The following is a 15,103-nucleotide window of genomic DNA, read 5'->3' as shown; positions in this document are numbered from 1 at the left end:
ATTTGTGAATTGGTAGGAAAGGTAAGTGAATACCTCTCCTGGTATACACCTCAGAAGATTTGGAAAGACAAATAAGACAATATATTTCGAAGGAAGGAACTAGGTAGATTTTGGGAAGAGAATAGGTTTCTTTGCAGTAGCGATATTGGATTTGAGAGACTTTTCCTGCCTCCTCCTTTTCCTTCCCTCTTTTTTATTTCTTTGTTCCCAGCCTATCTCAACTCCTTTCCTGGCCCCTTACTACTTCTGTTGTGGCCACTACAACACACCTTTCCTTCCTCCCTGCTCACCAGCTAGCAAAAGAAACATGATAACATCATACCACTATAATACGCAGCCAGAAGCTGCAAATGTATTCATAACTGAAGCTACTGGGGATTCTTTTGCCTGATATCACTAAAAGCCTTTGGGTCCAACCGAACGATGCCATTCCCTCCATGAAATAATCCAGGAGCTGGGAAGAAAAAAAGTGAGTGGAAGAATAGATCAACAGTAGATTAAGATGGGAAAGGAAGACTCAGCACCTCCAGGAATTGCGAAAGGAATCATACAGCAATGCAAGCATTTATGAGACAGCAGCAACAAATTTGTCCCTAATTTTTTAAGCACTCAACTTTGTTCTTAAAAATTATTGCAGCATGCCAGACTATTTCAAAAATTACCATAATTTGAGCACATGAGAGTATTATTATTCAAGTATTTATAAAGTTTATTAAAGGTAGAGGGTAGACATATCCCTGCTTCCCAAAGCAAAGCTAAATAGGAGCAATTCTTTGCAGGCCCTGGAATTGATTGATTGATTGATTGAATGAATTTATATTGCCGCCTATTCGCACACGGCGACTCAAGGTGGCTTACAGAATATAAAACCTCATACAAAAACAATAAAACTAATAAATACCGGCAGCAAGAAAGAACTTACAGTATACGTATTAATGAGTAACTATAGAATTTGAATAAGATGTATCTCAAAACTCATCTTCTTTTTCATTCTGCAGCCCTTGACTCAGTCAGGAATGTCCTGAATCTAGTTCCATCCAATGAGAAGTGGCAGCCCTGCTCTCTTACCCCCATTTAAATTATATGAATGGGAGCTGCTGCTCAAAATAAAAAGACGTGACTGTATATACTTTGTAATCTTTGAAGTCTGCAACAGACTGGATTATAGTCTGCTTTTTCATATTTTTAGCATCCTGGGATGCAATCATGTTCCAGCTTCCACTATATTGGGGATTATACAGTGGTAGGTTTCCATTTTTCTACTAATGGTTCACTCATGCACAAACACACACAAAGCTTCTGCACATGCACAAAAGCATCCGGGTGGGTGGGCGGAGCCTCCTGCCGCCACCACTACCGGTTCGCTCGATCTGGGCTGAACCGGCAGAAACCTACCTCTGGGTTATCAGTTGCTAAACAGCAGGGGAATCTCCAAGGAAAGAACAACATTATAGCAGCATAATTATTGTGGGGAACCTCAAGGGGTTTTCCCCCCTATAGAAACTTGTTATGGAGACTACAGATTTCCCCAGAAACTAAACAGCAATATTTTTTTCTATGGGAAGGGATTTATTATTGTAAGCCTTATATGATGATATTACAAGACATTCATATCATCACATAAAGGCAGCCCATAAATGTTGCTCTTTTAGCCCTTTCTTTTCCTCATCATCTTGTCAGCAGTTCTCCACATTTATTAAACGGGGCAGAAAAAAGGGCCCCTCGTGGAAATACTTTATGAATAACAGTTTCATTTAAAATTTATAACCTTCTGCTTACAGTACATGGACTCTTCTTGCCAAAGAGACAGAATCTCCCGTAGAAGAGTATAGTGAGTTTATAACGATGTCTGAAATTTCTTGCTTTGGCAGTTTCAGAGCTTCATCTCTCTCTTGAACCAGAAATGGAAGTGACACTGTATGTATGCATGGCTGCCTTCAAAACCAGCAGCCCCACATTTTCTGCTCTGATCTTCCCCATAAACCTGAGGAATCACAAAATATCAGCTATGTCAGCATTATATTGTGAGCCTCTCATTTCACTGACTGCTACTTATAAGGCAAGAAAAACCTGTAACTACTAAAAATGTAAAATCTCTAACTTTCCTTAGAAAAGAAGCTTAAAACTATGATTGCAATCGTTTTTCTGTTGCACATATTGAATACGTGCAGACACCATTTTCTATGAAAAAACAAAAAAATGAACAGAAGCTGTGCAAAAGAATCTACTTTACTTCTTATAGTCTAAGGAGTGTTTCCCAACCTTGGTGACTTTAAGTCCAGTGGACTTAAACTCCCAGAATTCCCCAGCCAGCTATGCTGGCTGGGGGATTCTGAAAGTTAAAGTCCACAGGACTTAAAGTCGCCAAGGTTGAGAAACACTGGTCTAAGGAGTTCTGTGAATAAAGGACTTTTGATAAATTCTAGTATGTATATTTCATGGGTCACAACTTAACTTCCACTCCTATAAAAACAAAAAACAAAATATGTCTTATTTGTACTATGCACTAATAAAATATTTCAATAAGAAGATGATTCTATAAATAGGTGAACACTGGCTTTTATTTCTATCTAGATATTTTAAAATTTAAAGCCATAATCCTAAAGTTATGGACATGCATCTCATTGAAATTAGATTCTGATGTTTACTTTCTTAACAATGTGTTCCTGTAACTTCATCCCACAGAACAGCCGTAATATTCCAGGTCTTGGTTATATGACTGAGGTCCAATTGCTCAAAATCTCAAATAACCAATGGAATTCTGGAAAATTATGCTGACTAAAAACAGATTGTAGCAAAAACCTGTTTCTCCTGCATGCTGCCTTAAGAAGCCGGCTCGACAAAACACCCAGCCAAGTCACAGATTCAGTGGCTGAATCCAATTTCCAAATGAATAGTAGACTCCTTCTCCTTGAACTTCACTAACTGGAATTAATCTTTCATCCCAGCATGGAAAGTTTTGCTTCTCACTTCAGGGTTAGAAAAAATCCTGTCTCTCTTGGTACTATTTACACTAATTACATAGTACCTCAAACATGTATCATATTTACTAGATATTACTTTACTACATTATAAGTAATGTGATGCAGAGAACATGCATTATATTCCCTCCATGTGCTACTTTTCCTACAGTAACAACTCTGAGGTGGGTCAGGCAGATGGCTTTCATGTATAAACAAGAGTAAAACTCATGATCTCCTGATTTCTAGGCCAGCACTTCAACATATCATACTCCAATCCTCTCTACCACACCTACATGCTGCTTTTTCATACTGACCTGTGGCATTTTTTCTCTGCCAGTCCTGTGCTTAATACCTTCTCCTAATGATCTCATTATTCTTGATTTTTTTGTTTCTTAATCTGACTCATGTATTCTATGGTATCTGAACCTTGTTCTTATCTCCCTGGTAAAACAATTTTTTTCTTCCCAGGATCTAGCAGCTTTTTGCTTTGTAATCATATTTCTCTACTTATATGTTGCCAAAATTTTATTGTACTTAGAGATGGCATTTACAGATCTACCAATTATTTTTAATGCTTATTTTAAGAGTCTCCTTGATAAATGTTTCCACCAGTTATAATTAATATCTTAGAGAAGGATTTGAGAACAGTTCCAGAACAACAGTATAGTTTATAACATTAGAAATATGTAATTGTTATCATCCCATCACCAAGAAGTTTGCATTCATATACATGTTCCTTATTGCCAAGTATATACTCAATTAGTTTTGCATTGAATGAGAATCATATACAAAGGGGTGGGATGGGGGACTCCAAAACTACCATACATAAAAACTCCAACCATTTTAATGTCTTTTAATTATGATCTGAATTTGTGAGTAACCGATTTATTATAATATTTATTTCCCTTACCTATTTAACATGTTAGATTGGTAGATCCTCTTGTCTTGTGTATTGTAGCAGCTACTCTTGGGCTCAGGAATAAAGCTATGTTCAAATAGCATATCAGAGGCGGCCGTGGTTATTATGGCTATTCCATCTTTCACTCTGTCACGAAGACCATAGTCCCACTCATCATATGACACAGAGATGAGTCCAGTGGGAAATTCAGACGGAACTGTGTCTGTATCTCCAGCCACCAAACTGGGCACAATCCATGTGTAATCATACCCAGTCAGACCAACAGAATTAGCCACCTCAAAGATATAAGTGGCCTCTTCCTTAGTACAGTACAGTAAGATGACAGGACTCTGGAGTTTCTTGAGTTGATTCTGGATCTTTGAATCTCCATCATCCAGAGACATGTCCAGCAAGAGTACCTCTTCTAGCTCCCAGCCAACAAAGCTGTTCTCAATAGTGCTACGGACCTTGTTGACAAAATCTTGGTAGCCAGGAAAGTAGGTAGTGACAATGGAGAAAATGTACCAGTCATATTCTTCCATGATGTTCAGCATAACAGAAGCTTGTTGTTCTATCGATGGGCCAAACTGGAAGAACATGGATGATTCATCCTATTAGAGAAAAGAGGAGGAAGAAAAGTCAAAAAGAGAACATAATTTTAAAAACTGCTTAGTTTCACTGAGATATACAGAGAAGAGGGAAGCTAACATACTGATTTGCTTTGCGTTTAATACTTGACTTATGATTACATATAATTATGCATGCACAATCATAAATTTGTGCTTAATTATTTTTAAAACCTGCAATCATATTGGAAAAGATACAATAAATCTTGGTACAATGGCTTCTCGGAAAGCATATAGTCAACAATCAACTTCTCTTCCTCGAGTTCTGCTCAACACGTTTAAAAAAATATCTTGTACAGAAAAAAGTACTGCGGGGGGGGGGGAATCAGCTCAATCCCTCCCCCCATCTTTCATTCTACTTGGAAAGAAAGCAGCAACAAATCTAGGGGAATGACTGATTTTCACATTTTGCTTAATATAAAAGCCCACGTTAATGGTTATAACAAATCATGGGGATCATAAAGATCCTAGATCCTTGTTATTTGTGATAACAAATAGGATAATTTATTTTCAAAGCAGATATATATTCCTCCTCAAACTCACAAGCTGCTATTCAAATATGAATGGAGAGCCATGCACAGATATTTACTAAATAGAAAATATTCTAACTATGAAGCATGTGGGCTAAATATTAAACATATCATGATTTTTTCCTTAGTAAGAACTAATTCTTGAATATGTGTGTGTATGTGTATACATGTGTATACATATATGTATATGTATGTATATGTGTGTATACATACATACATACACACACACATACATATACATACATGCATGCGTTATGTAGTATAAATGCTGAATTAATGTAAAATGTTCTATTATTCCAGAGTTAGTGAAAACATCCAAGCATATTCATTGAGGTAGTAAAAACTCTGTAGTCTACATTTCCTTCAATTTTTCCTCTGCTTTGAGCAGCCTCAGATTGCCTTTGCATTCTCAAATATGAAGTGAGTATAGTCAAAAGAAATAGTTATAATTTAGCAATCAACCAATCAGTCATGTACAGCCTAGAATGATACATAAAAAGAGAGTGTTTCAAAGAAATCTCATGGATATGTTAAAACAGACAGATGGGAGGTTTTTTAGATTTTAATTGCTTGCATATAAAATGCTACCAGGAATAACATCATGACAAGGGGCATTGTAGTTCTTCCATAGGACCCTTTCAGCTGTTAATAGAACATGGGAAGAAGGGATTGATGTAGAAGATAGAAAAGAAAAAAGTCATGTGACTTCTCCTGTTGCCAGTCTTCAAAGAAAAAGGTAGCAAAATATTTGAGAGCTGGCTGCTGGGTAGTTACCGTATTTTTCTGAGTATAAGATGCACTCCCCCCCCCCAAAAAAAGTGGATGGAAATGTCTGGGTGTCTTATACTCTGAATATTGGGGTGGGAGAGGGGGGTTGGTGCAGCACTGATCAGCTGTTTTATAATGGGCTGCGACAGCAATGAATGGGCCATGGCAGTGAACAGGCAGTAAACCAGAGAGAAACTAAATGAGATGAAATAATTTTCCAAGTCCTGTGAAAGGAACCCATCTTTCAATTTAGAACATCATTCCAAATGCTTTAAACTATTATTTGTGGAATGTGGATGCTAAATTAAGTACTTAGAAAGCCACTTCATTGCCTCTATTCAATTGTACAAAAAAAAATCACAATTACTGAGCTTACATTACAGGGTAAAGAATGAAACCACATTGATTGTGAAGATAGATTCTTCATTAGCAAAATACGTTGCTAGTGGAAGTTGTTTTACAAACCACATATTTCATCAGAGTGTTTATAGTTTATTCCTATATGTTTGAATCACTAGATATTTTTTTTTTGCATTGATAAGATTTATTGAAACATCAACAGAGAGGCTAAATTTTGAAACTTGGAATTAATGCAAAATTTAAAGTGATATTCTAAGCAATTTTGGATTCAGTAATTATAAGCATTTGGCACTAATTCAATAGAACTGCCAGCTTTATAATTTAACTGAAATTATATACAGATTAACAGAGTTGGAAGGGACCTTGTAGGTCATCTAGTCCAACCCTCTGCCCAAGCAGGAGACCCTACACCATTTCTGACAGATGACAGTCCAGTCTCTTTTTGAAAACCACCAGTGATGAAGCTCTCACAATTTCTGGATGCAGGCTGTTCCATTGGTTAATTGTTCTCACTGTCAGAAAATCCCTTCTTATTCCTAGGTTGAATCTCTCCTTGATCAGTTTCCATCCGTTATTCCTTGTCTGGCCTTCAAGTGCTTTGGAAAACAGGTTGACCCCCTCCTCTATGTGGCAGCCCCTCAAATATTGGAATGCTGCTATCATGTCTCCCCTGGTCCTTCTCTTCATTAAACTAGCCATGCCCAGTTCCTGCAAACGTTCATCGTATATCTTAGCCTCCAGCCCCCTAATCATCTTTTCTGCACTCTTTCTAGAATCTCAACAACTTTTTTATAGAAAAGGCAGAACTGAAAATTGTTTAATTTCAAGATGTGAGAAAATAAACAAAACCAATGGGAGTTAGAAACATTAATGCTTTGATAGAAAAATGTTGGAAAATTATTGCATTTAATAAATAAGATTAAATAATAATTATGGGTTTGTTTGATCTCCCCAGTAGCAAGCATTTGTTTCTTTTTAATTTAATTTATTAATTTGAAAATGTTAGTTAAAGAAATTGCATTTCCTTTAGATCAATGTTTCTGCATTCATTCACAGAAAGCTTCAATGATTCTCAATAACAGGAATAGTAATATTTTGGAGGGAAAATTCTGATCCTTATGCATACTATGATTGTTTATCAGTCGCTGTTTCAGAGGGATATATCATTACTGCCACTAAACTGACAAATTTATTATAAACTCCTACCCAATTTTTAGGATGTGTTAGAAGCTGCACAGCAGAAGTTAGAAAAAAATATACATATGTGATAGGATATCAACATCTTAGCCTTACTATGCATATACATATTCTGAGATATACAATAAATCCCCAAGAATATCCCATCACATCAGTGCTACCAATTAGCATTATTTCATGTTCTCATTATCTTATCCATTCATTAAAGTAGTGAATATAAGAATCTTAACATAATTGTCCTTTGCTTTTGAAATTATAGCTCTTCAAATCTTCTTTCAACTGAGCTACATAAGAAATGTTGGGGGCAAAACCACAGGAAAAGTAGTTCTGTTTTAGAGTTTCCGCAGTTTTGACTGTTATAATATCATCAAGAAGTTACTTCAGTTCAAACAGAAGAGCTAGGATTGTTCAAACCAATCTATATTAGTACCTGGCAGTATGCTTTAACAAAATCAGCAAAATCAGCTATTACAAAAATGAGATGTACTAAAGTAAAATATTACATTGCAAAGAAAAATGCTTTTCCAGAAATTAAATTGAAAAAAAATCCTAATACATCATTATTCTCAATCAGCAATAAAAAGATGTTGAGTACCCAAAATGCTTGGAATTTATCAGAATGTTACCCTTTTTTTCAATTACAATAGCCATTAAAAATGTATACAAATAGATATAGCACAATAGCAGTCATTCAAGATTAGATTAGGCTTCATAGCAAATACTAGGAAAATAATATCAGCTATAATTAGCATTTGCTAATTGTAGCTTATATTCTTATAAGCATAATTGCGCTTATAGGCTAAAGCGCAAAAACTATAAAATTTCAGTATAATCTACAAGGCAACTAATTGTTGCCTAAGACTACATTGATTTTCAATAATTCCACTTGTAACACACAAGTACTATTGAATAGATCGAATAATCAGAACGCTGAAGCAACTCCAATTTTAAAAACATCTGTTTTGCAGATGGAAGAAAGGTTCAGACACATTGCCATTCTAATATACAGATACTTCCAAAAGGGATTTCAACATTACTGACCTAATCTTACCATAATTTGAAGTTATATTTCAATGTGTGGTACTATATTATTTATAAAGCTGAATATACTATGCCTATTTCACTATTGCATTTTTTAGTTTTTGCTATATGCTGTGTGTTAAGGCTATAAATAAATTAACACTCTCCAGCAGTGAAATTAAGGAGCACATTCATAGTTATATGTCATCACCGGTGTACTGATAGAAGTAATGTTGCATATGTTTCTCTCACTATATGCTTTGCCCTTGATCTGTATTATATGCTCTCAGCTATTGCTAACGATCCAACTCTAATTTACTGCAGTTCCAATTGTTTCAAGTCTACCGTTTGAAAGAGATTAGCAGTTTAAAATACTTGATTTATGTTCTCAGTAAAAGACTTATGCTGTTTTCAAAATCACTATCCTTGATATTCAGTGAAAAAGAATATGAAATTTAAGAGCAAAAGTAACAAAAAGGATTTTTTTCTCATGTTGATTTGCACTGAAGTTAAGCTTGAGCAATAATTTTACTGTTGCATTCAATATGGAATTTAAATGTGAAATGCTGTATATATTGTTTGAAAATGCTAACTCTAGCTATAGAATTTCAGACTGAAAATGTTTGAAAAGAATATGATATACAAAATTAAATGCCATTATTCATTAAATTCAGCTGAAGTATTTTTCAATGGATTCCACTGTTTTTTATTTTCTTTAGTTCTTTTGAAATCAATTGTAAATTAATTGATTATATTCCAAAATAAATCATATTGGGAAGCTTAGAATACCAATATGTGGCCTAAAACAGGCAGATAACATAACATCATGGTCTTTTTTTAGAATCTGACCTTAAAACGAGAAATCTCTCTTTCACCCAAATAAACAAGCAAACAAATAATTTGGATTTTCACATATGACTTCACGCATCAGAAGGAAAACCCAATGAAAGTATGAATAAAATATTAAACGTCACTACTTTTTAAACAGAAATTGAAAGAAGCTAGAATAAAAGCTAGAATTTTCCAGAATAAATGAAACATTCTATAGACTATAGGCATTTTAAATGTAAGGTGAGAGTTAGGAGATGAAATAAACGTCTAAGTGTTAGGTCCTCTTCATCTTCCAAGATGTGCCAAACAAACACATCACTGAACAGCCCAGCTGGGAAGCCATAGAAGGAAAGCCAGCTGCCACAGTCCAAGAGATGCTCCCTTCCCCTTGACAATTAAAAGAAGTGGTTTGATCAGTGACACCCCACAGTTAAGATGCTCACTGATATAACCTATGATTAATTCCCACTCAGCCAACAATGAAGCCAATGTATTGGAAAATTATATAAGCCAAATTATATATTAAGGGTAGTTTCTAAGTATAGCATTTAGATAAACCAAAATAACTGTAAAAACCTCCCACCAAATTTTTTACTCCGTCCCAACAGTTTATTACTTTATGCTGAAAAACTGCCTGCTCAAGGAGTATATGCTGCTGAAAGCTGGCCAGACTGCCCTATGAAGAAGTCATCACTCCTCCTTAACTGGCTTAATAAAAAAAGACTAGATGGGATGCCTTTGGTCCTTTCCCACCTCTTCCTCTTTCTCCCCTATTTCCAATATCAGGCTGCAATACAAAGGAAATACTGGCAAGATGGAATTTCAAACAAGTGGAAAGTGGAGAGAGAGAATTCTTGACCTAATTTTGGGTACCCCCAAATTCTCTTGATTCGCAATCAAAATATCGAGATGTTTTTCGTTTCGCCCGTTTTCAAAATATAAACATCATTTTAATTATAGAAAATGCAAGATTTATGTAATGCAGATGTGTACATTATAACACACAAATTTAAATAGGTTTAAATTTAAGGTGGTGGTTGTGAGGAAAATAGGAGAAAGGAGCACTAGGTCTGTTTGTCGCCTTCTAAAGTAATAATGGTGGAATGAAAATCTAATAATTAAGTAAAAGTATACAGGCCAAACCTAACACAATGGCAGTAATAAGTTTTTTTTTCCAGATGCAGGACGATGGCCAGAGATGAACCATTTCCTCATCACTACCTGCTAGGATCCAGTCAACTATTAAGCTCATAGTTATGGCTTGTGTGTTGCTCCCTGCTACAAGCAGCATATCTCCTACTGCTGATGCTTCAGAAAAACAGCAACATATTTCACAAATTCTTCAAAAGTCTGAAGCACATTCACTGCCATATCTTCTCCTTCCTTAATATAAGAAGCTCTCGCATTCTGAATTTTTAATCAGCATTCTTAGCTGATAGGAGTTCAGAAAGTTGTGGATCCAAATTATACAGTGTATTAGCCAAGTCAAATATATTTCTACCCTGAAAATCTGTTGTGAAATGATTACTGCTGGCATAGCAAATATCCTGCTTTGTTCCAATCATTATTCTCCTTTGTAGGTTACAAAAACTCTACATGAAATGAGTAGGAAAAGGTCAGATAGAGCTTTGGTTAAAGATGTCAACAATATACACATAATACCTGGCTATTGGCTTTATTGTCATTGGGTGAATGTAAGATGTGGCAGACATGAAGCAAATGGCAAATGGATGGGTATCCGCTTCATTATGAGAGTATACGAAGAGTGATTCGATTCAGGCAAAGGAGGAACTGATCTCTGAGTGCTAGTAATCTTGTAGCTAAAGGCAGGGTATAATAAATGTTATCAAGTATTTTTTTTTCAGCTGAAAGGGTTATACCATAGGGAACGTGGCCAAGAACTATTTTCCAGTGCTACAGAAACTAGGAGCAGAAATATTGGGTAAACATTGCAGCTACCAGATTTCAGTTAAATAGAAGAATTAACTTCCTGATTGCAAAGTCAGTGAAACAGTGAACAAGAGGTCACAGGTTTTCCATCTCTGGAGGCTTTTAAGAAGAGGCTGGAGAGCTACTTCATAGACAGTTTAATTGGTTTTCTTGGACACTGCCAAATGTTTAACTACTAGATGATCCTTCTGGACCCCTCCAACAATTCTATGGTTCTATGAACTACGAAAATAAAATCCACAGTAGATATACCAGGGCTGGCCAAAGCATTTGAAAGAGGAGAATGCAGCAGCTCTTTTCAAAGAGCTAAATCAATTATTTTTTTTGTGAAGTTTACACAGCTGCTGCAGAAGCTATTCTACTGTTGCATTGGCCCATATCCACATGTAAGGATAATACTTTCTGAGATCCCAGGTTTGTTGCATAAACCTAATATGTACTGATGTTTTATTGTTCAGATGTTATCTTTATGCACTGTTTTCACAACTGCCTTTGTTTATGGGAAAGTGATATATAGAATTGTTTCAATGTAATATATATTAGTTAATACAAAATAATTAGCAAGCCTCAGGTCTGAATTTTAAAAAGGCTTTTTGCATTTCAATACCATTCTGTAAGATATTTACCATATTTTTCGGAGTAAAAGGCGCACCTTTTTCCCTCAAAAAAAGAGGGTGAAAATCTGGGTGCATCTTATACACCGAATACAGCATTTTTGGCCTCCCGAAATCCCACCCCCTTTGCAAAAATGGCTGTGCATAGCCTTTAGGAGGCTTCCAGAGTGCTCCTGGGGGCTGGGGAGGGCAAAAATGAGTGGAAAATGGGCAGTTTTTTGCCCCCCCCCCAGTCCCCAGGAGCACTCTACAAGCATCCTAAAGGCTATGCATGCCCTTTTTTGACATAAAATGTGCCCATTTTTGCAAAAATTGGGCCCATTTTTGCAAAAATCTGGCCCTTTTGCGGAGGTCTGCAGTGCAAACACTTTTTTAAAAATTTGCCTCTTCAAAATCTTGATGTGTCTTATACTGTGGTGTATCTTACACTCTGAAAAATATGGTAGCTGCCCGCTGCCTGTGTAATAACTCTTGTCAGTTCATTTACTTATAAACATATTTCTAGAGGTCTCTGGTCATCAGCTTAGAAAGGTTTAGTTAAATGTATCTTCCGCATGCTGCTGCCCTGCAGAACCTCCTCAAGTGAGAACTTTTACTTCATACAGAGTGCAGCCGCTATTTTTTCAAAAAGAAACAAAGAATGGGTTTTTGCTTGATTTATTTCTCAGTGATTCCCTTTAGCTGGTTTTTCAAACAGACTTACAATCTATCAATAATAATAGCCAGGCTACAAAACATACCAACCTGTATGCATGTATGTCTGCATGTATAAGAGAACAGGAGGACCCCAGATTGCATTCCTGGTTTGTTTGGGGCAGTAGCATCCATCCAGACCCAGAAATGAACGTCCTTGTCTCCAAGGGTCTAAATTCCTACAGCCACTTTGTCTTGTTAAAGTTGAGTCAGAGTCTAGTTTGCCCCATCTAGTCCCCAACAGCCCCTAGACACTAGGACATCCACTGCATCACTCAAGTGATGGGTAGAGATATAGACCCGGGGGTCATTCACATACTGATGATATGTCACTCCAAACCAATGGGAGCACCTCAACCAGAAGCCTTGTGTACAGTAAATGTTAAATAGAAAGGGAGAGAGAACAGAGTTCTGAGGCACCCCACAAAGTAGGGTCCTTAGACTAGCTCTCTCTCCCTCTATCAACACCAACTGGAATAGACCCTGTAAGAAGGAGGAGAACCAACATAATACAATGCTGCCTACTTCCAATTACTGAAGCCGGCCCATAAGGATGCCATGGTTGATGGCATTGAATGCTGCTGAGTGATCAAGAAGATCCAGGATGGATATATTACCTCCATTCCATTCCTACCAGAAGTCATCCATGACTGGGATCAATGCTGCCTCAGTCTGAATCCTGACTGAAAGGGGTCTAAATACTCTGCTTCATCCAGAGTTCTCTGAAGGTGCCATGTGACCACTCTCTCCACACCTTCCCTAGAAAGGAGAGGTTGGAGATTGGATAGAAACTGCCCAGGCTAGCTGGGTTAAGTAAAGGTCCTTTAAAGAAGGAGTGCACTACTCCCTTTCTCAAGGAGGAATTAACTGTTGCCGAGATTCACTCATGTTTCCCCTCTCATTAGGCTTTAATTAGGCAGAAGGAACACAGATCTAACACACAAGTTGCTGAACTAGCAGCTGAGAGAGCCCTGTCCACTTCCTCAGATTCAACAGGCTCAATTTCTTCCCAGATTGACTCACAAAACGTAATCCCCATCACTTCCATAGATTCTGCTCCAAGATTGGAGTCCAACATAGAGCGAATGTGACTGCTTTTATCTGCCAGATGTGCAGCAGCATATTCTTCACAGCAACTCTTTAAGTAGACTTCAGTTTTACTCTCTTCAAGGAGGGACTGAGTCACCCAGAGTAAAACTGCTGGACAACTATCAGCAGATACAATAAAGGCAGATAAATAATCATGTTTCATCATCCTTATCATCGTGAGGTAGGCCTTAAAAGCAGCTCTAGCTTGTTTCCAATTGTCTTTGCTCCCTGTCTTTCATCAGCAATGCTTTAGGCAACTCTTAGCCTGTTTAAGTTCTCTTAATTCTATTGTAAACCACAGGGAACATTGGGAACTCTAGGCATGGAAAGACCTTTCAGGCGCAATCTGTTCTAAAGCCACTTGTTATTCCATGGCTTCATCTGGACCGAATAGCAGGCTTTCTGGAATAACTCAAAGTTCCCTCTGGAACCCAATAGGGTCCATTAGTCACCTGGGATAGAGTATGGTGGCTCACGTGGTCAGAATGCTAGGTGGACAATCTAGAATTCTGCATTTGAGACCCGAGTACTGCTGTGTCACAAGAGAGTTCCTGTCATTCGCTCCAGCTGCTGCTGACCTAGCAGTTTGAAACTGTGCAAATGCAAGTAGATATATAGGTACCAATTTGGTGGGTTCATTTATAGGGACATGAAAGGAAACCCCAACTGTTTGTCCTCTGGGCAACAGTGATGTCATCGGTTAATCCTTTCAATCTGGCAGCACCTCGCTTTCTGACACAAATACAACAACAGTCACTTGGGGCAAGACAATCCATAGATGCAGCCTTTTGGGGGTGGGGGGGGAATGGCATCCAAGAAATTGAATTTCATCAGTGAGTGGTTTGTCCATGGCAGGGGAAAATCAAAATCTCCACCAATTCCATTGCTCCGACAGAAAAATCAGAACGGGTTATTACTGCTACCATGAGATGGGACCTGGATGACTTGTGCCAACCTCAAAGCTGCTATGGTGGTCATAAACCAGAGGTGGGTGGTCCAGATCGGGCGAACCAGTAGTAGCAATTGTGGGAGGCTCAGCCCACCCACCCAGATACTTCTGTGCATGCACAAAAGTGGCACATAAGCGCGTGAGCACGCAAGCGCACACAAGCAAACTGGTAGTAAAGAAAATGAGAACCCACCACTGCCATAAAACCCCAATATGCCTCTGATCCCACAACTAAGGACAGCATTGAATATTTTATTCTAAGAAAACTGATTAATTAGGTATTTTATAGCCATTGATTAGTTAAGAACTGATCAGATCTGTACAAAAGCATGAGACCATTCAAGGATTTTTTTCCTCCTCATCTAGAAAAAATTGAGACTAATACTTAATTTACAAAAATGCAATGATAAGGTTTTTTCAAAACCCAGTTATCAGATTTTATCTCTTTAAAGAGGTGAGAAGGGGTCTATTTATTTAGATGTGACACTATTATCAATTGAAATCATATCAATCTATGGTCTATTCTCAGTATGATATATGGACTCTAATACAGCATTCATAGAACCATTTAAATGTCTCATATTTAGAGGGTAAAATTGGTCCCTGCATTACTAG

At 37.2% G+C, this 15,103-nt stretch overlaps 1 protein-coding gene across 3 annotated transcripts in view; it reads right to left on the bottom strand.

Moving 5' to 3' along the window:
- Nucleotides 1-15,103, bottom strand: part of GRIN2B (glutamate ionotropic receptor NMDA type subunit 2B) — a 352,876-nt gene that overhangs the window by 201,543 nt on the left and 136,230 nt on the right. For all 3 annotated transcript variants that reach the window (XM_087723269.1, XM_087723270.1, XM_087723268.1), the window contains exon 3: nt 3,874-4,472. In XM_087723269.1, coding sequence (XP_087579395.1) covers nt 3,874-4,472 — 599 coding nt within the window. The remainder of the gene's footprint in view (nt 1-3,873; nt 4,473-15,103) is intronic.

Source organism: Thamnophis sirtalis, unplaced genomic scaffold (genome assembly GCF_051295495.1).
Source record: "Thamnophis sirtalis isolate CommonGarterSnake01/CBP01778 unplaced genomic scaffold, rThaSir2_p1.2 scaffold_9, whole genome shotgun sequence".
NCBI classification, from domain to species: Eukaryota; Metazoa; Chordata; class Lepidosauria; order Squamata; family Natricidae; genus Thamnophis; species Thamnophis sirtalis.
This window is presented reverse-complemented; position numbering and strand designations above follow the sequence as displayed.